The following is a 26,014-nucleotide window of genomic DNA, read 5'->3' on the forward strand; positions in this document are numbered from 1 at the left end:
CACCTTTTAAGTCACCAAACCGACACGTTCTAGCTTTGTTTCTCAAGTCAACTTATATAGGCTGCAAATGCTTCCCCTGGTTTCTGATCAGTTGTGTAAAACAAATGCCTCTCTAATGTAATATTTGTCTGGGGGTTACACCTTTCTCTGAACTTGCACTTCAAACACTCTCGTTCTTCTCTTGATTCAGCCTGTACAACAATATGTTTTTCATCTTCTCCTTTTTATACTGCAGGTGCACAGACAAATGAATGCTCTCTTTCTATGGCCTCTGACTCAGCTAGGTTTAACAAAATGAATGCCCTGGTGCATGCATCCCTGTCTGCATAAGCTGCTTGTATAAAAATATTGTACTATTGTGCAAATATTCTCATATTCTCTGCAATATTCCGATAAAATACAAGTGGTAGGGGCTTTTGAAATCTGTCTGCCATATTAACACATACCAGTGAAGGGTTTTGCAAATGTTGTTGTATCTTTCGGCTTTTCCCGGTTAGGGGTCGCCACAGTGGAACTCCGGTCCGCTAATGATTGGCAGTAGATTTTTACGTACCGAGTTGCAAATAAGCAATGAAAATCAAGGGAGACAAGGTGCCAAATAAAACTCAAACCAAAAATCCAAGTAAAGGCACCATAGACCGAAACAATCTGATACACAATATCAAAACACCACACGTATTAAATCCACATGAATTAAACCACATTAACGCTTAACTTAGTCACTGCATTTTAGTCCTATCTCCACAGACTTCATCAAATTTGTGCCTTTACTTGGACTTTTGCAAATAAGCACAAGCACAAACATACACTAATAGGTTCATAGGTAGGTACTAGGCTATTGGCCCTAGGTCCTGTATAAGCCTAGCCAAATGGTACCCTGGCTTTTGCCAGCCAAGAAAATTATTTTCCTGTGCCCCTGTCAAGCAGAGGAACACAAACCCTTGCACGTTAAAGCTTGCACGGCCCAAAGCAATACCAGGAAACAAACTTTGGGCCGTGCAAGCTTTAACGTGCGAGGGTTTGTGTTCTGCTGACGTGTTTTCCTCGCTGTTGGCGCTCGGTTCCCTGGCTGTTGGCTGAGATGACTCCTCTCCTTTTGTAATTGGATTTTTACCATTCACCGATGGTTTCTGTGGATTACACTTGAATTTTCATGGTCGTATCAATGTTCTTAGGATGGGTGACTGATTTTCACATTTTTTTGGGAATTTAGTGTATTTATAACGACAAATGTTATATAGATACACCTGTTTTATATATGACATTAGCGATAGTCCTATCGCACGTACTGGATGGGAAATTAAGGTTGCCAGGTGTTATTTTTTGGTTTTGGACATTTCCTAGTAGGGATTGTCTCATCTTTACTACAACGTTGGATAGAGCACGGTATTCACATCAGTGGGACTTTTATGTGGATTTATTACATCGCAAAACGCCATTAGTCAGGTACATTGGGCCTACATATTTTTGGCGACTATACATACAACTTTTTGGTTGGATTTAACATCTATGATACTACATTGGTGTTCTACTTTTGAGAATATGTGTTTCCAGCATCTGTCTTTATTATAACCTGTCGTTTTGCTATTTGGATACTAAGATTTCATTCGGATTTGGGGCATTTTGGACAGTGTACCTAGTGTCTAACTATAAGGCGTTTCCCTTTTTAACGTGGATGCAAACTGAAAATTACAACGTTATTTTCATGTTGGACAAACACTAGTGTCCTTTATTTTTGGACACACACTCTTGAGAGGTTTGGACATATTTTGGACATTAAGTCTTTAGGACACGCATGTTTAAAGTACATGTATTTTTGGTGAACTATTATTGACTTATAATATATATGTGGGTCAATTTTGGCAAGGCATGTGCATTTATTTCTAATAAGTGAGTTCATGACCTTATTTCATTATAATGTTGTTTTCTGTTTTCACTGCGACATTGGAATATTGATTTTTAAACACAGGTCAGGTAGAATTGATGTATGAGAACAGTTTTTCTAGTTTTCAGACAGAAGTGTGACAACAACAATTATTAATATATGGGGTCATATGCCTATTCTATTTAGGTGAATAGAACTTGTTGGAGGTTGACCAGATTTTTTAAGAACAATACATATTTTAAGGTCAATCTAAGCCTGATATATTGTCAAGCAACATGATTTTTGTTCCTTGATATCATGTGTCCCTTATTAACAGTTACACAGGGATTTGATATAAATATACATTGAATTTAATGGGACATTTTCTAGTTTTTTAAGGTGTTAATGTCCCTCCTTTTGACCATCTTGGGTATACTTACATTTAAGCCAACTACCTTGCTTTATATTAGTTGTATATCAGCTACAACTAATTGTTGATATATCTACAAGGGGGCCATTTAATAATGGGATCTTGGCTACTTTATTTTGTTATTGTATTCAAACTATACCCTCAGTTTTGCTATGCTTAATGGAAAAGTGACTGCATTCTTATTTTTGTGTTGTTATAAAGACTTGTTTGAGGTTGACTAGATTTTTTAAGAACAATACATGTATATTTTAAGGTCAATCTAAGCCTGATATATTGTCAAGCAACATGATTTTTGTTCCTTGATATCATGTGTCCCTTATTAACAGCTATACAGGGATTTGATATAAATATACATTGAATTTAATGGGACCTGTGTTCTTGGTGTTAATGTCCCCCCTTTTGACTATTTGGGTATACTTACATTTAAGCCCAACTACCTTGCTTTATATTAGTTGTATATCAGCTACAACCAATTGTTGACATATCTATAAGGGGGCTATTCAATGATGGGATCTTGGCTACTTTATTTTATTATCGTATTGAAACTATACCCTCAGTTTTTGCTATATTTAATGGAAAAGTGACTGCATTCTCATTTTTGTGCTGTTATACAGACTATCTTGTTATATGTTTAGATACTTATATGTGTTCATTTTTACTACTTGAACAAGATTATATTTCATATGCAGTATCACTATATTCATTAATAGTTGTTCAGTGACTCCACACCCTTGGTGTCTGGTATATATTCCATTTGGATGTTCCAAAAATTTTTTTTCATGATTTCATCACATGATTAATGACCTTGGTCTGCAATTTACTTTCCGTACTCATTTTTTGATCCCTGGACATACCCGATTCTTTATATAGGGTCTCTTCCTTGAACAGCCATTCAATACTATTGCTTTTCAGGATGGACTTAGATCAGATACTCCATGGGTTGTGTGCTGATAGGGAGGATATAGCCATATTTGGTTTGGAGGATACCCCAAGCAACAACCAGAGTAAGAGCAACCCCAGTAGTGAGGGGGGGTTGTGATTTGGCATTCCGTAACCTGGAAAAAGGCCTTAAGGGCCTTAGAGCCAACATTTGGCACTTAAGACTGTTCAAAGCTTATTTATACAAAAATTTGGCACCGAGAGGTCTCTGTATTAAGCTTCGTCCTCTTGTTGGCAGATCTGAACAGAGGCTGACAGAAGAATGGGATGAAGTGTTAAGGATGGGATCTATGGCATTTGTGAAAATCTTATCTGACTATTATGAGAGAACAGTGGATCTTTTGCTAACAGAGGTTAAAGATCTAAGTACAGAATGTCAAAAATACAAATCTAGTTCTAAATATTCTGCTTGTATTGATCAGCTGTCCAAGGAATTGACCTCTTATGATAATATGGTTAAAGAAAGAAAACTTAAAAAATTTACCAGAGACATGAATGATTATGAGAGGGGTCAGCCCTTTCATGTTCAAAGGACTGTGCGATTTAAGGATTCGGGATCAAATGTGAATAGAGGAAGGTCTAGGAAAAGACCAAGGTCTATTTTAAAACAAAGTGACCAGAGCTACACCAATACATCAGGGGAGGAGTCATTTTATACTGACAGCGAGGGGGGTATTATGGTTCATTCACCACTTAAAAAGAAAACCCAACCGAAGTTCCCTTTAGGTATGGTAGGCAACCCCGAGGGGGGAGGAAGCACAAGAATAGAAATCAACACAGATTCTATGACAGGACTAGTTCAGGCACTGTTGAACCAATAGTTGAATCTTTTGATAATGTTTTAAATCTGTCGGACCATGTGCTTACACAAGATCAACATTGTATTCTCAATAAAGGAATGGGTTTTGTCCCTAGCTTTTTCTCTGACCATTATTCAGTTTCTGTTGATGTGATAGAATTTTGCAGAAAACTTAATTTAAAAATTTTTTTCTCTGATCAGGATCATTCTTCCACTCAAAGATCTACTGACTTTATTTTTAAAAAATCAACATTTCAACCCCCCATGAACAAACATGTAGGGATCTTCCAACAAGCAGTATTGAAGGACCTACATTTTCCCCAGTTTGATACTAACATAGCCCAGGATAACATTACCTCTATGGAGAGACAAGCACTTTCTGAATTAAGACAGAACCATAAAATTGTTATTCTTCAAGCTGATAAAGGGGGAGCAGTAGTGGTTCTCAATACTGATTACTATGTACAGGAAGGACTTAAACAATTGTCAGACACCAACTGCTACATGCACATGGGGATGGATCCTACTCTTGATTTAAACAGGATATTGACCAGTTTCTTAATGAGGCCTTACAGGAAGGAATTATTTCACAAAAGACGGCCCAACATCTTCAAGTCAGTGACCCTCAAAACAGATTTTATATCTGTTACCCAAAATTCACAAATCCATTACTCACCCCCCAGGTAGACCCATTGTGTCGGGTCATGGATCTCTTACAGAACCTCTATCTGTATTTTTAACGCAATACCTGAAGCCATTGTTGCCCATGGTTAGAGCCCGTATACAGGATACAACTGAATTTCTTAACATCATTGCTGATACTCAACTTGATCCAGATTGGCTAATGTGTACTTTAGATGTGAAATCTTTGTACACTAGTATCCCACACTGGGCTGGTTTGCAAGCTTTAGACTATTGGCTCAAAAAAGCTGAACTCTATCCACCAGGATTTAACACCTTATTAATATGTATGTCGGAGCATGTCCTCAACAAGAATGTTTTTTTCTTTCAGGGTGATTGTTATTGGCAATTGAGAGGTACAGCCATGGGAGCCTCCTTTGCCCCAATATATGCCGACTTATTTATGGCTTATTTGGAAGAATGTCTTATCTACGATCCCCTACATAACATTTATTTGGTTGAGATGGACATTTGGAGGCGTTACTTGGATGATTGTTGGATGGTGTGGCGTGCGGACGCAGAATATTTGCTGGAATTTGTTGAACATTTGAACAATAATATTTGGGGTATTGAATTTTCTATAACATATCATAAGTCAATCATTGACTTTTTGGATGTTACGATATATCGTAATGAAGACAATACTCTAAACACCAAAATACATAGGAAATATCCACAATTCAACACATTACTCCACTCTTCCAGCATGCACCCATGTCACACCATCCGCAACATTCCTAAATCACAATATTTACGTATGAAACGCATCAACTCTTCCCTGATGGATTATGAGGAGGCTAAACAGGATCTGAATAAGAGATTTTTGGATAGAGGTTATTCAAATATGGATATATCTAGAGCAAGGGTGTGGACAGATCAACAAGACAGACGTGATTTATTACGATACAAAAAGAAGGATGTCACAACAGACGAAACCATTAGATTCATTACCACTTTTGGGAAAAATCATCAACTAGTTAGAAACATACTGAACAATAACTGGAATATATTATTGGCAAATGACTATTTTCGTCATATATTGACAAAACAATGTTCCATTTCCTACAGGAGGGGAAAAACTTTAGGCACATTATTCTCACATTATAAACATCAGGACAGTGGGGGTGCCACTTATAGGCAATTGACCATTTCAGGAGATGAACTATTGGGAACGTTTCCCTGTGGTCACTGCTCCTCTTGTGGAAATGTTAACAAACTTAAACAATTTTCAAGTGCAAATACAAGCAAGATATTTGATACCCGCATTTTCACTAATTGTTCATCTAGTTGGGTGATTTATTTGGCTACATGCCATTGTCATGCTTTTTATGTAGGTAAAACTTCACGTTCCCTAAGAATTAGAATAGGTGAACATCGTAGTGATATTCGTAACCAGAAAGTTAGTAATGCCCTATACCAACATTCTATTAAACATAAATCTGCCAAATTTATGTTTACGGTTATTGATAAGATTCAGGGGAATAGACACAATCAGTTGGGTTGGCAGAGTATTCTTAGCCATAAAGAAAAATACTGGATAATACACCTAGGGGCCTTATTTCCACCAGGACTGAATGACCATCTATAGGAACTAATATATAAATAAATATATAGTATTTCAATTTCTTATCTAGATGGCCATATATTTAGATATATATACTATAAATCCTTATTGCAAATTTATGCTTTGAATATTTATAAACATCCTATTCAGGATACTGAATTTATTTGCAAGTGTAATCCACTATACAATTGAATAATGTTTTATATGCTGCACATTCCAAATACTAATTGCATATGTTAAGTGAAATTCATTTGTCATTGGCTATTGCTGTGTATATATATGGAGTTTTTCCATTGGTGAATGTGTTTTCCTTATTTTTCCTCACTGATGAAGGTTTCTTACCGAAACTAGTTTGAGGTTTCGATATACAAGCTGTTGTACTATAGGGGGTACTATGGTGTTATTTTTGCACCTATTTTATTGCTAATAAAGCTTTTGGAACCGACTTGCTGGCCTTTGTTTGTCCCCTGTCAAGCAGAGCCACAGAAGTGATCCCCGGGGTGAATTTACTATCTCCCATCCAATCATCAAGATTTTTCTTGGAGTGCTTATGAGGAGCTTTGTTTGATATAGATAGGTCGTTTGTTCCAGAGTATGGGAAGTCTCTGGGACAGGAATCTATCCCTCCAGCATGTTCTGTTTATTGTGGTGACAAGGTTTAGGTCCCTAGAGCGATTAGCTTGGAGGGATTGGGATTTCTTTAAGTGGAGCATGTCCAACAGCTCTGGGTTTGACATAGTTTTGTATGTTAGGCAGAGATCGCTCTAAGTAGGCAATATGCAACAGAGTAAAGCTGGACATATGCCAGTGTTTGTACTTTGTCCAAAACCTTTGGGCTTCCGAATTGATACCTTTTGGCTTTTCAAAATAATGCTAATGAACAAACTCATAGTACCTTGGAATAATTGGACTTGGTGAAATAAACTCCTCGGGTGCTTTAACACTCTTGTAGTATCATTTTGCAATGCAAAATGCTAAAGTCAATTATCATCATTTTGGTAAATTCATCTATCATCATTTTAAGAAACATCTCAGACATCTTCACAATGTGAGTAAAATAAACTCTCAAGCACTGTAATATTCTTGTAATATTGTTTTGTAATAAATCACCTCTTACCAGTGTAAGAAACATATCAAATAACTGCATGATGCGAATAAATTGGACCTCTCTTGCCCAAAACTCAATAACATTTCAAAGTAGTTGCACTTTGCAAATAACTGGGTACAGCACACTGAAGTGTCCCCAAAATGGTGGTAACTTGCTAGGCAACTCTTTATTGTGCAAGAAACACTATGTAATGGCAGCATGTTGTGAATAGACACACCCAGCACAAGAAACTTTTTGAAATGGCTATACTTTGACTGTATTTCATGAAACAGTTGCACTTTGCACAAATAAACTCTTTAAATACAAACACAGTAATAAGCACATACTGTAATCACTTTTACATACTTTGAGACGCTTCAAATAACTTTGCTTAATGTGCTGTTTTAGCCCTTATTATATTCATTTTGCTTGTTTGAGCCCTTTTCATGCCCAATGTACTTTCCCTGTGATTGTTTTACTATAAACTTCCCCAGTTTTGTTTTAAACACACTCACTTTACTTTAAACATGCTTGTTTTGCTTTACTGTTAATTGTTTAATCAAATACCTTTATTTTAAACATTTCTTTTTAGCCAACACACATTTCGCGCCTTCTGCTTCCTCAGTAATGCGGTTTGTGCCCTTGTAGTGTCCCGTTTTGTCTCTTCTATTAAATAAACAGTTTGTGCTGCTTCTCATTACTGTTGATTCCTTTCTGGCTTGTTTTGTGCTTGTTTCTCTTAGTTTTACCTTCACTGTCGTCTCTGCACCTCATGGTTGTGGCTCTTATTCTCTTCGATCCTGGTTCTGACACCATGCCTTTCTCTTACTTTGGACACAATAGTAGAGTCTTCATGGGTTCTGCAGCTTTATTTTATACAAACATGACTATAGAAGTTTACTGATTCTAACTTAAGTAACTTATATACAAACTAACAACTGCAGTCATGCATGTTCTCACTCTGGCTGCTCTTACAAAATGGCGCTAGGGATTGCACATGTCTAGAATTTATACGTGCACATACAGCCTTGACATGCTTCTTAAAGATACAGCATGCTTCACTTGCATTCTGATCTACACATACTATCATCATCTGCAATAATTGTACTTACTTTGGAATTAGAATATTTGTAGACAATTATAGAAACCTTTTTGTGAGTTATCAGATTTGCCTGATGGAAAACTACAGCTAATCAATTTTTCCAATTAATTTCTAGCAGATCAGCCTTTATTTTGGCTCCTGTATACATATTAGACTAAATATAACATTAAAAAGAGGATGTCTGAAGATTACTGTGACTTTTTTTCTATATGCCATCAAACATGCTTTCATTAATTTGCTGAGAGTTAAGTTTGAGGTGGGAAAGGTAAGGTGCATTGTTAACATACATATTGGATGACATCCTTCAACTGATAAAGAGTTATTGCAGCACAAAAGGGATTTTGAGATATGGCATAGACTATTGTTATAAACATAGTATGAGTTCACTGATTTGCATACTCCAAAAGAAGGTTCTGATGTTATTATTTAAGGTATGATACCTTAGATATAAACTTGTATGTCCCAGAAATCTGGACCTAATCCTGAATAACCACTTATGTCCTGGAGACTTAGTAATTTCTAGTACAACTAAACACTACTAGAGTAACCTTAAGCCAGAACATTAAATGATAAAAGGTAAAAATCGTAACCTAGCTAATATGTGAGCAAGAAAAGCTGTGGTCCAACTACCCCTACTGTGTCTACCAACCAAGAATATATACATTTCAAATTAATGTGATAGGTTGGGGGCTACTGATGAGCTGAAAAGGTAGATTATAAGTGAATAAAGTGATGGGACCAGACAAAGAGGTCTGGGCCACATAAAAGTGTACTGATATGATCCCCAGCTAGTTTCTTGCAGTGGCCAAACATAGTATGTGTTATAATACAAGCAGTCTTAAGTTGGAGTGGTGGTTACATTCCCATAGAAATATACATTAATCAGATGCCTGGATGACCATATTTACATGTCTCAGGCTACCGACCTTATTTTATATAATACCAAGAAAGCTATAAGCCAATTAATCAACTTATGCTCATCAAAAATGATGACTTAGTGTATCTTCTTTAATGTAATATATTGACACTGTAATTAAAAAGTCACTAACATTCACTATTTACTCTAATAAAGCTAGTCATCATCATCATCTCCATTTTTTCATTTTTACATAGGATTAAGGTATCACAAAAACATCAGTCAATGTTTACATTGCCATGTGGATAATATCATATATATTTCACTGTCGACATCAGACACAGATGAATTCCATATATAGTAGTTCATAATAACAATAAGCTTGGTTAAAGTATCAATCATTACTCACTTTGAGTAATTCCACTCTCTGTGAAATGATCCATCATAAATAGGTTCATAGGAGGTTACTGGGCTAATGGCCCTAGGGCCTTTACAAGCCTAGCTGTGTAAAAAAACCCATGTACCCTAATTGACCATAGTTAGATGGTTATTTTTAGTGGAGCAATTCTGTGGTCAGCACCAACTACCTCTGTCCATGAGGGACACAGATGCCACTCTTGGGGTGAATTTACGGTCATCCATCCAATTGTCAAGGTTGCCCTTAAATGGGATCATTGAGGAGCTCTGCTTCAAGTGAAGTGGGAGCTTATTCAAGAGAGAGGCAGCTTATTCCAGAGGAGTGGCAATCTCTGGAAGATATATCTGTCTCTCCAACATGTTTTGTTAATGTCACAGGCCAGGTTGAGATCCCTAAAGCAAGTGACTCTTGTCCCATTGGATCTGCAGATGTGCAGCATTTTGGATCCATGACAGATGGACGAAAGAGCAGGTAAACGAAGAGCACATCTCTGTGACGACTTCGCCGACAGGACAAATCCCTGACAATGGTAAGTAGTGCGGACTGGGCGTTAGTCCCATTCACTCACTGTAGTGCGATCTCGGAGTTGGTATATTTAAGTAGGGGTGGTGTGGGTGTGTTGTAATGTCATTTTCGGTGGTATTACAGAAGCAGGAATGTATTCCATTCTATAATACATTGACTTACCGTTGTTGGGGATTTGTCCTGTCGGCAGTCGTCTCTGTGATGTGGTCTTTGTTTACCTGCGCTTTCGTCCATCTGACATGGACCCCAGCATTTCCAGTAGGGCAGAGTCAGAGGCTGCTCTGTAAGCCAGTCACAGGCCACCTCTCAGCAGCCTCTATGATACAGACTACAGTGACAGGACTTTCAGTCTTTTCATGTAAGTCACATTTCGGAGCCCTGGATTCTCTTAGTTAGAAACCTCCGTAGTATCTCCAGTTGCTGTAGGTGTCTGGTGAGATACATACAGATGGGAGCATTGTACTCCTTTAGTGCTCTGATAAGGGTTGAGTATTGAGTAGAATTATAACCTCCTTAGTCTTGGATGTGATGCCCTTATTTATGAGATGCACAATGTAGAAGGCTTTCTTTACCACTATGGCCACATGGTGATTGATGTTTAGATTACTTTCAACCTGTGTTCCCAAGTTTAGCACCACTGGGTTTGAGCTTAGAGGGGTGCTATCTATATCATAATTAGCAGGGACTACTTCTTTGTCAAAGGTGATCATGAGCTATATTTTTGCATTTAGTTTTAGTCTGTGACTTTGGCATCAGTCACTTGTCTGTGTCAGCCCCTTTTGTAATATGTTTCATCATTGGACAGCTCAGTGACTGTGCCCAGTTTGCAGTCATCTGCAAATTTTGTAAGCCACAGGCCATCTACTTTCACCTGGACTTCAGAAAATTAGATTCCAAACAGGAGAAGGATCAGCACAGATCCTTGTGGTACCCCACTGGTAACTGGTCTACTGGAAGAGGTGGACTCCCCAACTTTGAAAATGTGTGCTCTGTTGATGAGCCAGTTTGCTACCCATCTACTGATGCATGAGTTAATCCCTGGGTTTAATTTCTCCAAATCTTTTGGGTTTCCTAATACTATGATGGGAACAGACCCCATTCCTAAGTCAAAGTACGATTATGGTTCATGAAATTAGTATTGTTTCAATTGTTGATGTCAGCCAAAAGTGCTCTTCGCAGCACTCACAATGTGCCCAGTAATAACTCCTTCTGCAGTTCATATGGAGTTACATGTGTTGGTAACATATCTAAATATGATTGTAGATTCTTTTTTATAAGACCCATTGCTACTACTACTATTGGAACTGTCTGGGTATCTTTCTTCCACATTGCTCTCATTTCTGCCTACAGATCTTGATATTTTATGACTTTGTGTCTGTCTGTACGCAAGACACTGTAGTCACTGGGTATACTGATTTCAATGATCAATGCTACTTCTGTTTTCTTTTCATAGACCACTACATCTGTTTTTTCTCACATCTATCTTTTGAACTGTTGGTAATGGGTGATCCCATGTTAGATAAACTTCATCATTTTCTATGATACTTTGTGGTTCATGTTTCCAGTGCTTTTAGCCACTTTAATACCATAATATTTGCACAATCCCCAGGGCAACAAGCTTGCCACATTATTGTGCCTTTCGATCTACAATCCTTCTGCCATTAGTATGTCACAACCAGCGACAAAGTGTGTGACTGTTTCCAATTCTGTTTTACAAAACCTATATTTGTCTGTTTCTCTCACATGTTCAATGGACTTTGTAAATCAACATGTACATGGCCCACTGTCTTGGGTCAGCAATATTAACCTTTCATCTTTTGGTTTGAATTCACCTCTCCTTAACCATTCCTGCATTTGATCCTGATCAACATGAGGTTCTTCCAGACGTTTGTATACTTGCAACCATATTTATGCATTTTCCAAATTTCTTGCCTTTTCATGTGATCCTTCACCTTATATTCTTTGGGGGGGGGGTGGTTTGGCACATTTAGTTGCTGCCTGATTTTTATCTACTTCTGGTTTGATTTCCATTCCTGTTTGATGTCGATGTTTCTGATAGACTAAGCAGGGAAGTCATCTTAGATTTATTCTCCTCATGTTTCAAAACTTTCACTACATTTGGGTCTTGTGAGGTCAGCAGATATGTGTGCAGTACCACAATTGCAAATCTATACATGTAAACAATTTCAAGGTGGCCCATACCTCCTTCGAAAAGGGGAATATATAATCTTAGTATGCACTGATTTTTATAACTCATCCCTGTCTAATCTATCCAACACCTTTTGGGGCCAGTCAGTCACTCCAAAATTATAAGTTAGGACAGGAAGAGCAAATTGGTTTATAGCTTATATTTTGTTCCTAGATGTCAGTGCTGTTTTCAGGATTAATTTAAGTGTTTTAAAATATTCCTGACTAAAGTTTTATTCGCATTTTTTCATGTTTTATTGTTTATCTTTCATCAATTCCCAAATATTTATACATTCCCTCTTGCAAGTTCTTTTATATCACATTCTTGTCCCAAACTGATGTTTTCTTGGTGCTGCAGTTTTTCTGCTTTAAAGGTTGTTTTTGCACATTTATCAAGACCAAATGACATTCTTATATTATCTGAAAAAGTTTTGTCTACTTGCAGTTCCGGTTTCAGTTCCTCATCTGATGAGCTATACAGTTTTAAATAATCGACAGTGAGAAGATGAGTGGCCTTTACACTTTGTTTTTTTCTAGGAGGCAAATTATAGCCATGGCCTAATCTGTTAATTCATTAATTCATGGTCAGTGTAATGTAACACTGCGGTAGTGGTGCCGCGGTAGCATTGTCACATCACAGTAACACGTTGTCCTGTTCAATTCCCAGTTAGAGCATCTTCTATGTGGAGACATGCGTGAATGAGCATGCCTTCATTGAAGGTTGTGCATCAGAGCTGACAACTCGGCATGTAAAAATACACTGCCAGTCATTAGCGGTCCGGAGTTCTGCTGTGGTGACCCCTAACCGGGAAAAGCCGAAAGACACCACAACAACATGGTCAGTGTAATGTAACTGATCAGTGTAGGTTGTATCTCATACATTTTTAAGAACTCTTTTATCCAGCTGGGAGAGGTTCTCAATGATCCCTGATGGGGAGATTGTGTCAAAAGCCTTGGCCATATCAAGATAGGCAGTATGTACTGCTTTGCCATCATCCAGGGCTTTGGTGACATTCTCATAGAAGTCCACCAGGTTTAATAAGCAAGATCTACCCTTGACAAAACCAAACTGGTTTGGGTCAAGAGTTTGAAGGTCGCCTGTGTTTTTGTTGATAATCTTCATGATGATTCTTTCTATGGCATTGCAGATAAGGCTGGTTAGGCTTATGGGTCGATAGTTTCCTGGGTTGGTTGATGGAACCCTTTGTGCAAGGGGATTACTGTTGCTGTTCTCCACTCTGCAGGAATAAAGCCAGTGCAAAGGCTATGGTTAAAGAGACTGCCAGATGGCTCTGCTAGGTCTTGTTTTATATTGTTTAGTAAGCAATCTAAGATGTTATCTGGACACACAGAGGTTGTGTTTTTGCCTTGGAGAGTGCATTTATGGCCCTTTTTATACTTACAATCCACCTAGGTGGCTTGTTTTTTCAGGAGGACCTATTCTGTCAGGTAAAGCTGAGTCAATGCAATTGTTTAAGTGGCTATATAGGTATTTGTATACTCTTCTGCATAGGAGCCATTGCTGGCTGTGTTAGCATGGGTTTTGAAATTTGAAACTTTTTATACCATCTCTTAGTGGGCTGTAGTTTGCTTTGGAGAATATTTTCAGTTTTTTGTACTCCTGTGGGGGTGTCAGGACTGTCCTCCTGTGGCGTGGTTTTCCTCTCGGTGCTCGGTTTCCTCCCACATCAGGTGGATTGACTAACGGATAAAGCCGAAAGAAGAAGAAGTGGGGGTGTCAGGACTGATCTTTACTTCAATGAGACTAATTTATGTTTTGATCTTACCAGAGTGGGCAACACACAGGGAGTAATGTACTGACTCACCCACATTGGTGAGCACTAGGTCCAGGATACTTGAACCCCTTGTGAGGGTGCAAATCAACTGTTCCAGGCCATTTGAATAAACAAAATCAAGGATTCTCAGAGTGATTGTGTTTGTGCTCATGTACGTCACCCAGTCAATGGAAGGATAGTTGAAATATCCCATGGCCATGGTGTTTGGCTGTACACTGAGCGACTCTAGCAAGTCCAAGTTGGCTATGTGCTTCTCCTGGTTCATGGTGGGGGATGTGTTGCAAGACATGATATAGTAGGATATTTTGAATGTAGTTATTTGGACATACAGTAGTTCAAGAGAGTCATCCAGTTTTACCAGTCTTGAGGTGTATTTGGATTTCATGAAGATAGATACACTTCCACTTTTGGTTCTTTCACACTCTTTTTGAGTTCAGAATGTGTGAAAGGCACTGTAGCCTTGTATAGCTGGGGTGCTCTCTGTGGCATTGAACCAAATCTCAGTGACTACACAGATGTCGGCATCTTCCAAGGTGAGGAGTGCTTTCAGGGAGTGCAGTTTACTGTTTAGGCTCCTAGCATTAAGCAGCATGACCTTGAGTTTGTCTATAGTGGATTTATTTATGTTGGAAATTTTGTTATTTTGACATTGCCTAAAAAAAGACACTATGGGGGAGGCAAGCATATTTGCCAGTATCCAAAAGCCTTGAGGTGACAGCTGCAATCCTTCTCTGGCAAAGCTGCATGGTTTGTCGACCATCTTCCCCGGCTGTCAGATACTGGATGCCCCTGGAGTGACACCAGAAGCTAAGTGAATTTTTGAAATTAGTAATTTTTTGTCTGTATTGTGACATCATCCTAGCTGAAAGTAGAATGCTGCTTAGGGTTAGGGACATACCTGCCTGGAACACATAATCTGAGAGTTCAATCTGTGTAGGGTGTTTGTGCTTGGGAGGTCTCTGGTCTTTTGGTAGGCTCCATGTATGTGGGTTTATATGTCTTGATCTTATCTTGTGTGAGTGGAGAGGTGTGTGTGTGCTGACAACCTACTTGATGTCTTGTTGATTGTTACATGTCAGGACTGATTCTGGTTTTATGGTATAGTTGAATCTCTCACATACTGTATTTGTTTGCTATAGGAGCAAGTGGTTGTCAGTACATATGAGGCAATTGCTACATTGTCTCAGGATGCCCATGTCAGTCAGGCTGGCTGGAGAAATGTTGGTAAACTGATCGTCCATAATAGCAAGTAATTCTTAAATTCTAATTTGTGAGAGGGCAAATTAGATCAGCTACTGCTCTGGGATTAACAAGGGGACATATTCTATGGAAGATCTGGGATGATAAGTGAGGTGACACTGCTCAGTGCTCAGCTAAGTTGTCTGCAGTGCAGAAGTGCACAGCTGCATTACCCACAGAGGAGGAGGGACACTGGGAGGGTTTCACTGACTGATGTCTAGGGAAAAATAGTTTCTAGGCATTTGCGTCTATACAAGGCACCACTAATCCACGTTGCGAGGTATGCAGCTATGAGCAAATGCAAAGGTTATTTACAGGCAAAATTAAACAGTTTTAAACTAGTCTGCTAGTAGGAAATCACACAGCGATCCTTCCTCCAGCAATCCCTAGCTCAGACAAGGCTATATCCACTCTTCTACCACAAAGGGTAATGTAGGATGGCTGGATTTGAGTTTAAGTGTGTGAAAAACAGGCTAGATTCATTACGTCTGGATCTAGTCTGTGCTAACTAAGCCATATTCCAGTGCAAAACAAGTGCAGGTAATAAGCAACAGTAAAAACAGTGAAAAGGCACAAATTAATGCAGTAAAACAGTAAAATACAGATGACAACATGCAGATCAAGCTCAAAATAAGCTTAATTTCTTGTTCTTAGCTTTGGATGGCTTGGATTCAAGCAGAAGCACTCTAGACCTCTGGTAAAGGCTGCCAAATGCAAAGTAGCTCTGGTTAATTGAGCCAAAAACTTTGCAAACACAAGGCTTATATACAGATTAATTTAATAGTTTTAAACTAGTCTGCTAATAGGAAACCACACAGTGATCCTTCCTCCAGCAATCCCCGGGTCAGACAATGCTGCATTTACACTCTTCTGCCACAAGGGTGCAGAAAAGCCCTTTTTCATGTAACATGGCTAGATTTGAGTTCAAGTGTAAGAAAAACAGGCTAGATTCAGCTAGTCTGGATTTAGTCTATGCTAAGTAAACAATATTTCAATGTAAACAAATGCAGGTAATAAGCAGGCACAAACAGTAAAAATAGTCAAAAGGGAACAAAATAATCCAGTAAACAGTAAAATACTGATGACAAAGTGCAGATCAAGCTCAAAATAAGCTTAATTTCTTGTTCTTAGCTTTAGATACCATGGATTTAAGCAGAAACACTCTGGAACTCTGGCAAAAGATGCCAAATGCAAAGCAGCTCCAGTCAATTGAGCTTAACCAGAACAAGACACTTAGAATAGCAAGCCTTCAACCAGCAACTCCCAACTCAGAAGGGCTGAGTGTACCCTCTCTTCCTGCAAGAGTGTAGACCACAAACCTTATTGTAAGATAACTGGCCTGAAGCCCAAGCACTTAAACCAGAATTAAGACACTTTTAGAATAACAGACACAATAAGCATTCAACCAGCAATTCCAAACTTAGAAGGATGCACACTACCTCAAGACCACTACCACAAGAATGTAGACTGGAAACCTTCCTTATATAAGATAACTAGTTTGAAGCCCAAATCAAAACTAAGAGGCTTAGAAATAAGAGCTACAGTTTAATAAGCCTACTAACAAGCAGTAAACATGCAACAGAATAAATGCAAATGAACACTTTTAAAAACAAGTGGCAAAGAGCAAAATAAAGCAATAAAGTAAGAAACACAGATACAGTAAAAGCAGCTGAATAAAGTAGAAGTTTTTTAAGTAAGTCAGAAGGGAGCAAGGGGGTGGGCCTTACCAACTGAGCTCTCTGTACTCAGTAAAATGAACTGATGAGATATGACTGCGTGGAGTGTCCAAAATCAGATTAGTAGTAGGGGGAGGTAACTCAAAAATGACCAAGTTTAAGAGTTCAACAACAGTTGCCTCCAAAGATTTCTAGTTAAAGAGGAATGCCTAGTTTCTCAGCTCCTCCATCTAATTTGCTGGATGTTATTCACTGTCTGCAATGGAATTCTTTTCTAACTTTTCAATTGACTCTAGCCAAGACCTTTTAAAAGTCCAACAGAACAAATAACTTAAAAACAAAACACATGCAATATAAGAAAATGATAAAAAAAATAAAAGTAACCAAACCTTAAATGAAAAACTTCAATTCGAAATCAAATGCAAACAGAGATCAGCAATAGTCAAGCAGAAAACAGTAAGCAAGACAAATAGTATGGCATGTTTCAGTGATAAGTTTACATATAAAATATGTAAGACAATGCACATTATGCATTCCGAACTATGTGGCCCTTAAGTGGAGCAAGCCTAGAACTTAACCTGTTACATATGTGCGCAGCTGATGCTTATCCGTATGAACACATTTGAAGCCAACGGTGCCCACAAAGTGTGTCTTCTGAGGATGTACCAAGTCTAGACATTTGGCAGCATTCAGCAAATTTTGAAACCCGTCTCCCACTGGTATTCATACAACAGCAGTTGCCTCCAAAAATTTCTAGTTAAAGAGAAATGATGTTTCTCAGCTCCTCCCATTAATTAGCTGGATGTTACTTATGTATTTGTACTTGTACTTTTATTTTTATTGGATTGCTAGCTTTACTGTAATCTGTTTCATGGAGCTTTTCTCCCCCGGCCTCCACTGAAAACGGACTCTCTGGGCCCAGTGGACTTCCCCAGTAATCAAACTGGAAATAAATAAATGTTCACTGTCTGCAAAGGAATTATTTTCTAACTTTTCTAAGTGACCCTAGCCAAGACCTCTTAAAACTCCAACAGGCAGTTTTACTTTTTACAAGCTGACAAATTGTTTGCATCTTAATAGGTAGTTGTATTTCTTGCATTTACATCCAAAAATTACATATAACATCCACCTTATGTGGTAACTTACTGCCATACTTCTCAACTGCCCAGATTTTTGCCTCTTATTTTTGGTCTGTTCTTCATAAAATTTGTGGCTTTCTGACAAATCATTGAAGATTGCATTCACTACATAATATTCAATAATGGCATACATTTGAGCTTCAGACCTCATATATTTCAGAAAATATGTAATATTATAAAATCTTATAATTTTAAAAGCTTTCTAATTTTATAGGCAAAATATTTAAAATCTGTTGCTATTTTTGTGCGTTTGTCCTCCCATTTTTTGTGGTATGCTTATTGCTATACAAGATAGATGCTATGAGTATGTCTGCGATACAGGTAAGGCTTGTAGTGATATGTTAGCAGTGCGTGTGTGTGTGTGTGTGTGTGTGTGTGTGTGTGTGTGTGTGTGTGTGTGTGTGTGTGTGTGTGTGTGTGTGTGTGAGTGTCTGTATGAACAGGTGTAGTTTATGATGCATGTGATTTAAAAGTAGTGACAGACTGGATGTTGCTGCTGTGTGACTGGATGCTTAAGGTCCATGTAGAGGTTGCACTTAGCTGTGAGTGTGTGTAGGTAAGGGATGCAATGTGTATTTGTGTGTAACATGGGCATTTATGCAAGTCTTTATCTCAAGCAGCACTTACTTCAAGGCAAGTGGGATCTTTGGGATGGTGAGTATGGGACCTGTTTTCTCATGGAATGTTTGACCCCAGTGTAAGAAATGTATTTGGTATTAGCTTCTGTTATATTTTGATGCACAGATATTGAGTAATGTGGGAGGTGAGTGTGTGTGTGTGTGTGTGTGTGTGTGTGTGTGTGTGTGTGTGTGTACGTGTGTGTGTGTGTACGTGTGTGTGCTCATTCCCATTTGTGAAACTGTCCATATGGATTTCAGTTTTTGCTCTAATTGTGGAGTTTGTTTACGTTGCAAATAACTAGTTATTTATTTATTTATTTATTTATTTATATGTGTTGACCAAGGCAGAGCACTGATCAAATTTGACCATTTGCAGACAGAATCCAAGTCACATATGTAGTAACAGCAGTAAAGTAACATGAAAGATACAACTAAAATCATATAGTATAATGACATAACACAACAAAAACATAACATAGCTGTAAACATAATCTGGACATATTTACAAGAAGAGTTGAAAAGAAAAAAGGATCTTCAGCTTACGATGCAAAATACAGGAATTAAAGGTGAGTTAAATGTGGTCTTGCCAAAAGAATGGCCATTATATATACGAGTAAGGAGAGACATTTTAGCTGTGAAGTGAGTAGAACTTGTAGAATACTAAGACCTGCAACAGAAGAGTTAATAATAAGAGAAGGAGGTATTGGGTATGTAGTACAGAATGGCTTGGGCAGGTGGGGAAGCAGTGGGTATGAGTTTATCTGTTGAAGAGATTAGGAGATTAGGCAGCCAAGGGTTTCTGAGATGAATGTAACTTTGCAACCACAGGAGTTAGGTGACATGGCCTGTTTTCTGACATGTGTTCTTATATTGTCAAGTTAAATATTGTTCAGTCAGAGGTCTGAACTGTTTGTAGTCTCTGATTTCAGTAAGATCAGGTGGCAAAGACTGCCAGAGTTTAGGGGCAACATCAGAGAAGCTATGTGATTAAGCACCTGTTGATAGGTGTTTCACTGAAATGTAGGGCCATATCCAAATAACTAACCAAGATGATGTTTCATTCTAATTTTCAGTCCATGGAGATATGACATAATTTTGTCCTATGTTTGCGTACTGATACTGATCGCATATTGCTCTTCCAAAATAAGCATAAAAAGGTAACTATCACAGTCTCCATATTTTGGTGGTACCACATTTTGACAACTAAAAATACATTTTTGCTAAGTACAAAATACCAAATTAATAAAATCATATTTAAACCTAGTATGACTACATAGCGTAAGCATCAAATGTTGTTACCCAGATGACTGTAAAATTGAGATTATAATTGTTTTACATCCATCACTACAAAATGTATCTACCATTTTTGCATTTACATGTTTTTATGCCCCTATCAAGTCATACACACCTGAAACATATAATGTATATTTTGAGAAAGCCATTGCAATTTACTAGCTAAATAATTTGAAAAAAAAAGTTCTGGCAACAAATATTATCTTGAAATTATTGGACTTGTAAGGAAGTAGGGTCGTTTACATTTCTTAGAATTTTTCATAGTTTATGTTAACAGGTATGTTGTTGTTCTTCTTTCGGCTTTTCCCGGTTAGGGGTCGCCACAGCGGAACTCCGGTCCACTAATGATTGTCAGTAGATTTTTTTTACGGGTGCCGAGGTGCCAGCTCGATGCCCAACCTTCAACAAAGGCACGCCCATTCTGCACATGTCTTTAGAACACCACTCGACCGCGGGGAGGACATGCAGACTCCACACAGAAGATGCTCCAGTCGAGAATCGAACGGGAGAACCTCTTGCTGTGAGGCAACAATGCTACCGCTGCACCACTGTGGCTTATTTTATATTAACAGGTATAATTAGATTAAATACTTAGAAATACATGTGTTTTTAATATCTCTTTTAAGCATATTTATTTACTTAATTTGTTTAACAAGTAGTACATTTATTACAATAGATCATTTGTAGATTCACCCCAGAGGTTAGACAGATCTCAGCTATGACTGCATAATTTTCACAATTGTTTAAATCCCTTTTTCCGTTATTTACTTGTCGGTATCTATTATGTCCATCCTACCCTCTTTATTAGCTTTTCTAAAGTGAGTGTTAATTATTATACTGATTCTCAGGTACTTGTCTTTGCCTGTAGTAACACAATTATACTAATCTATGTGCAAGGAACAGAACTTTCCTAATTCTGATTATAATTTTTACTCATTTAAAGTCATCACTATGTTTGGCTGTAGGCACAAATCAGGTAAATGTTATCACTATAAGACAGTGTCCTACCATCATTCTTTAAAATTCCCATGTCCAGCACTTTCTTCGCATGGGATATTTAGTTTAACTGATGAACTCCTGGTGCCAGTTTTATAAGTTTGGAGTGAACTCAATGCACTGTAGATGCAGAACTAAATATAAAGAGATTGAAACACTGAGCGTACTTTTCCCCATCAGTAGAATGCTGGCCAATGTGTGTCCAGATAGATAAGTAAATAGATTGGTAGGCAACATAGGAGATGAGAAGAGATAGTGCCCCATGAAAGAATCATTATTGTTTGCATTCTATTTGCCAACCTAAGAGATGTTGTATTTCTATATTCCCTTCATACAATGAGTTATTTGCATCTTAGAAGCATATAAAACATTGACACATGAATAGAAAAATTATAAAATGTCTATACTAGAGAAATTTTGGCTAAGGTAAGTTTAAAATAAAGATCAACTTAGGATCATAATCTTCAGTTTATAGACTTGTTTTGTATTATTTCCGATGCCCAGAAGTCTAAAGTATGCTTAGCTGTGGCAGCTTAGTTATCTTTTTGCAAGAGGTTGTTAAAGATATTTTAGCACTGAAACTGAACTATAACTGTATAATATATATCGTAGTACCACATGTGCATTTCACAGAATGCCTTAATTGCTAGTATAATGCAATATTTCATATATTCACTTAACATAAACAAAGATCATGAAGTGATCAAGCTGAACATTTATGTTGATTTCCTGACTTCTACAGGTTCATTTAATGTAAGCTGAAATTCTACATCATGCATTGTTTTGTATTTTATTTGTTTTGATTTCAAATGTACACCACTATCCAGATACTTTGCTGACTTTAGCTTCTTGTTCCTATTACAGGGTTCATGTGGAGGTTTTGTGCCTGTTCCTGAGGAAAAAACTCATGCTCTGGCATACCTCTGAAGCTTCTGCCTTGACCCCTAGTAGAAGATGACCAGACTGATGCTGGGGAGAACACTTGAAAGGATATGCAAGGGTATCCTTCTCCTCTGTCTAGTCCATTTTGCCATCATGATGATTCTCTACTGGGATGTATATATCCAGCGTTTTGACATCTTCAATCGTTTCAATACCAGGAACTACTCCAGGATGTCACACTTCTTCAACTTCTCTAAGCCAAATAGCACCTTGCCAACTTTAGGTATTGCTAGTGACCATTTTCTGGCTAGTGAGAAATCGGAGGCAAATGTCACAACAGAGAAGCCCTTACCTCCATGCCCGGATGTGCCTCCTGGTTTAGGTAGGACACTTCCTAAAATTTTAAGTTCAAGTTTGAGAAAGGAAGTAATGGTTTTGAACTAAAGTGTGAAACTGTTTGTACATTGGTGTCTTACCGACTACAGGATTAATACTATGTAAGTAATAATAAGAATTTGTATCTACATCTTCATTGGTCTTATTAGTTATGATTTAAGCCATCAGAACTTTAGATAATGCACATCCTATCTAGCTATAGACTCAGATGAAACTGTTATTTTGTGAATCATTGTGCTCATTTTATGGCAGACATTACCAGGTGGATATGACAGGCCGTGCTTGGGTAGATCAAGCTAGAGAAGGTTGTAAAGCATTCCTACTCCGCAAAAAAACTGAGATCTGGGGGTAAATGAAAATCCACTAACTTCCTGTTTTTAGAGACACAGAACAAGTTAAATAAAGTCAGTATATGCTGAAGTATTTGTGTGTGTGTACAGAGAAGTATAAACTTCAGTTCAGACTTAATTACCAAAACATGCCACTGATTATTTTAAGTTGATATCCTCCATTCAAAATGCATCACAAAAATAAAACATTCATTCTGTTTTCTGAAATACTCATCAGTTGTTGGCTGTTGGATTTAAAACAAACATATCCACAACTGTATAAGTTTACAAATATGACTTTTGAATGATGCAAATTTTAGAAAAGCAGACCAGTAATGTGAAATGTGTATTGTTTATTTTATTAACCTGATTAAAATATTCTACATTATAAGTTGTTATGTTTATACAGTTGTTTTGAGTATATTTTTGGCCTATCTCCCACAAAGTGTTGATTTTACAGCTGTTCAAAGATATGTTGTTCTTTGGTGTTAGTTCCATCCACAGGATAAGGTAAGAACCCTTGGGTACAAGTCACATTTATGTTATGGTTCTATGAACTAAGGACTCATTTCTTCCCAAAATTTTTAGCATATTTAAACAACTGCAGTTATCGATTTTTGTAATTAGAAAAATTAATCTTCTAAAATAACTGAGACTGGAATTGTTCTTCTTTTATCATAGTTAATGTTATTTTATCACTTACTGCAACATTTTCTTGGGTCTGCCTCAGAGACGACAGTTGTGCATATTGTTATCATTAAACAAAACGGTCCCTGTTGTGTCACCCACAACTATGGATGTGAATATTTTTACATCTAGGAATTTCAGAAAAGCCCCACACTTCCATGTGGCATTTTGTTGTTGTGAGTCTGAATACTCCCATATGTTAGAGTTCACTCATTTTGAAAAAACTAAGCATTGACAGGAGTAGATCTTGTCTGTCCTTGAAGGTAAACTAGAGCCCAAACAATCTAGAGACATCCTGGCATTGATGACTGGATACTGACCCCAATATCTGAAGAATGCTATGCTGCCTCTTTACACAATGCACCCTCAGTTGTTTTCTTTAAGTATGATCCTGACAGAGACTAATATGCTTTAGCATAAAATGTTAAAATAACTCCTGATTGGCATTAAAAACATGCATTACTTCTTAAGATTTACCTTACCACCTTAGCAAAATCATAATCATATAATTTTAGTTATAGTTTCCATTTTTTTAACTCAATGTTTTGCTGATTAGTAACTTTGATAAAAAAAAAATCTCAAGATTCAAAAGATATTTTCTGTGTGCTGTTACAGAGGTTTTTTTTCATAACGTATATGTTAATGAACAGATATGCATGTACAGAGGGAGCAGTGTATATCCACACTGGAATTTTCCATCTTGTAAACTGATATTTTAGTGAGTGTTGGATGTGGGTCACACTGGCATTTTTTGCAGATGTTATAAGAAATGTTATTATGTTAAGAATCTGTGTTAAAAGTTTATTTTATTTTCAACTGCCAAATATTTTATTAGGCAATTAGCATCTGGTACAAAAATGAATCATTTACGTATTTTTGCAGACTTTTATCATTGTGTTATTTCATAGGTTCATGTGTGTTTACTAGGTCAATAACCACAAGGGACTTTTTAGGAGTAACCATGCATCCCAAATCTCTGAAAAGTTCTGGTACCCTTGATAAGTGTAAGCAGGGACTTGGGAAATGAAACATTTACAAGCAGAGGCCAGGGAGATGAACCATTTACAGACTGTCTGTGTCCGTTAGAGGCATAGGTGCCAAGCCAGGGATGAATTTCCTGTTCTCCATCAAATTGTCCACATTACACTTGAATTGGGTTGGGGAGGAACTCTTCTTCACATGGATTGGTAACCTGTTCCAGAGACAAGGTAGTCTCTGGCATACATACCTGTCTGTCCATCAGGTCCCATTTATATCAAAGGCAGGGTTTAAGTCTTTAGAATGGGTAATTCTGGCGCTGTTTGTTTGTGGGTATGCAGGAGGTCCATCAGAGTGGGGTCTGACAATGCCCTGTATGTCAGCATAGATCTCCCCTCAACAGCCTGCAGGAGACAGAATACAGGGATAGGGCCTTGGGACAGTCTACATAGGTCATCTTATTTATGCCCTATATTCTTTTAGTGAGAAACCTCTGTGGACATTCCAATTGTTGGATATGTCTGGTTAGGTGCATACCAAAGGGGGCATTGTACTCAATGATAGGTCTGATGAAGGACGAATACGGTGGAACAATGACTTCCTTGGCCCTAGACTCTGCTTGTGACTGGCCTCTTTGTAGAGGTGGACTCCCTAATTTTAACTTCCTGGGTCCTGTCTGTGAGGCAGTTGTCTATCCACTGGGTGACATACAGGTTTGTACCTAACCCCTTGAGTCCTGAGTTTGTCAACAAAGCCCAAGAAGGATACTTTGTCAAATGCCTTGGCCAGCTCAAGCTAGGCAGTGTGAACCATTTTGCCCTCATCCATTGCTTTGGTGACCTTCTCGAAGAAGTCCACCAGGTTAAGAAGGCATGACTGCCCTTGATGAAACCAAACTAGGCTGGGTCCAGTGTCTGGAGTTTTACTATGTCATTATTGATCATTTTCATGATGATTCTTTCCACAGCCTTGCATATAAGACTAGTAAGACTTATGGGTCTGTAGTTTCCAGGGTCTGTAGATGGTTCATCTTTGTGCAGAGGGATGACTGCTGCTGTTCTCCATTCATAAAGCATGAAGCCTGTTTGGAGGCTAAAGTTAAATAGCAATTCCAGAGGGCCTAATAGGTCATGTTTCATGCTATTTAAAAGGCATCCTATGATATTGTCTGGGCCCATTGATGCAGTATTCTTGCCCTAAGAGAGAGCATTAAAGACCTGTTCTGTGGTGGTAGCAGGGAGAGTTATATCTGATGGTATTTCCTGAGGGAAAGTTGAGGGGAAGAGAGAGGGGTAAAGTTGGAGATGAATTTGTCTGCCAGTAAGTTTGCTACATTTTCTGGCTCAGTATAGTTGGCTCCATTTACAATGAGCTTTGCACATGAATACTTATTGCCTTTGAGGCTGTGGATATAGCTATAGAATGGCTTGTGGTTGTCCTTGGCCTGGGAGGCCAAATTTACCTCAAATTTGTTTTTGGTAAACTTTATTTGTCCTTTGAGTTGTTTGGTTAGTTCGATGAGAGTGCTTTT

The 26,014-nt window shown here is 37.9% G+C and overlaps 1 protein-coding gene across 2 annotated transcripts in view; it reads left to right on the plus strand.

Moving 5' to 3' along the window:
- Positions 1–26,014, plus strand: part of B4GALT2 (beta-1,4-galactosyltransferase 2) — a 2,452,938-nt gene that overhangs the window by 605,771 nt on the left and 1,821,153 nt on the right. For both annotated transcript variants that reach the window (XM_044085356.1, XM_044085357.1), the window contains exon 2: positions 22,076–22,475. In XM_044085356.1, the coding sequence (XP_043941291.1) occupies positions 22,166–22,475 (310 nt within the window). In that variant the 5' untranslated portion in view covers positions 22,076–22,165. The remainder of the gene's footprint in view (positions 1–22,075; positions 22,476–26,014) is intronic.

This window comes from Protopterus annectens, chromosome 10.part0, assembly GCF_019279795.1.
Source record: "Protopterus annectens isolate FY-2018-M chromosome 10.part0, PAN1.0, whole genome shotgun sequence".
Taxonomy (NCBI): Eukaryota; Metazoa; Chordata; order Ceratodontiformes; family Protopteridae; genus Protopterus; species Protopterus annectens.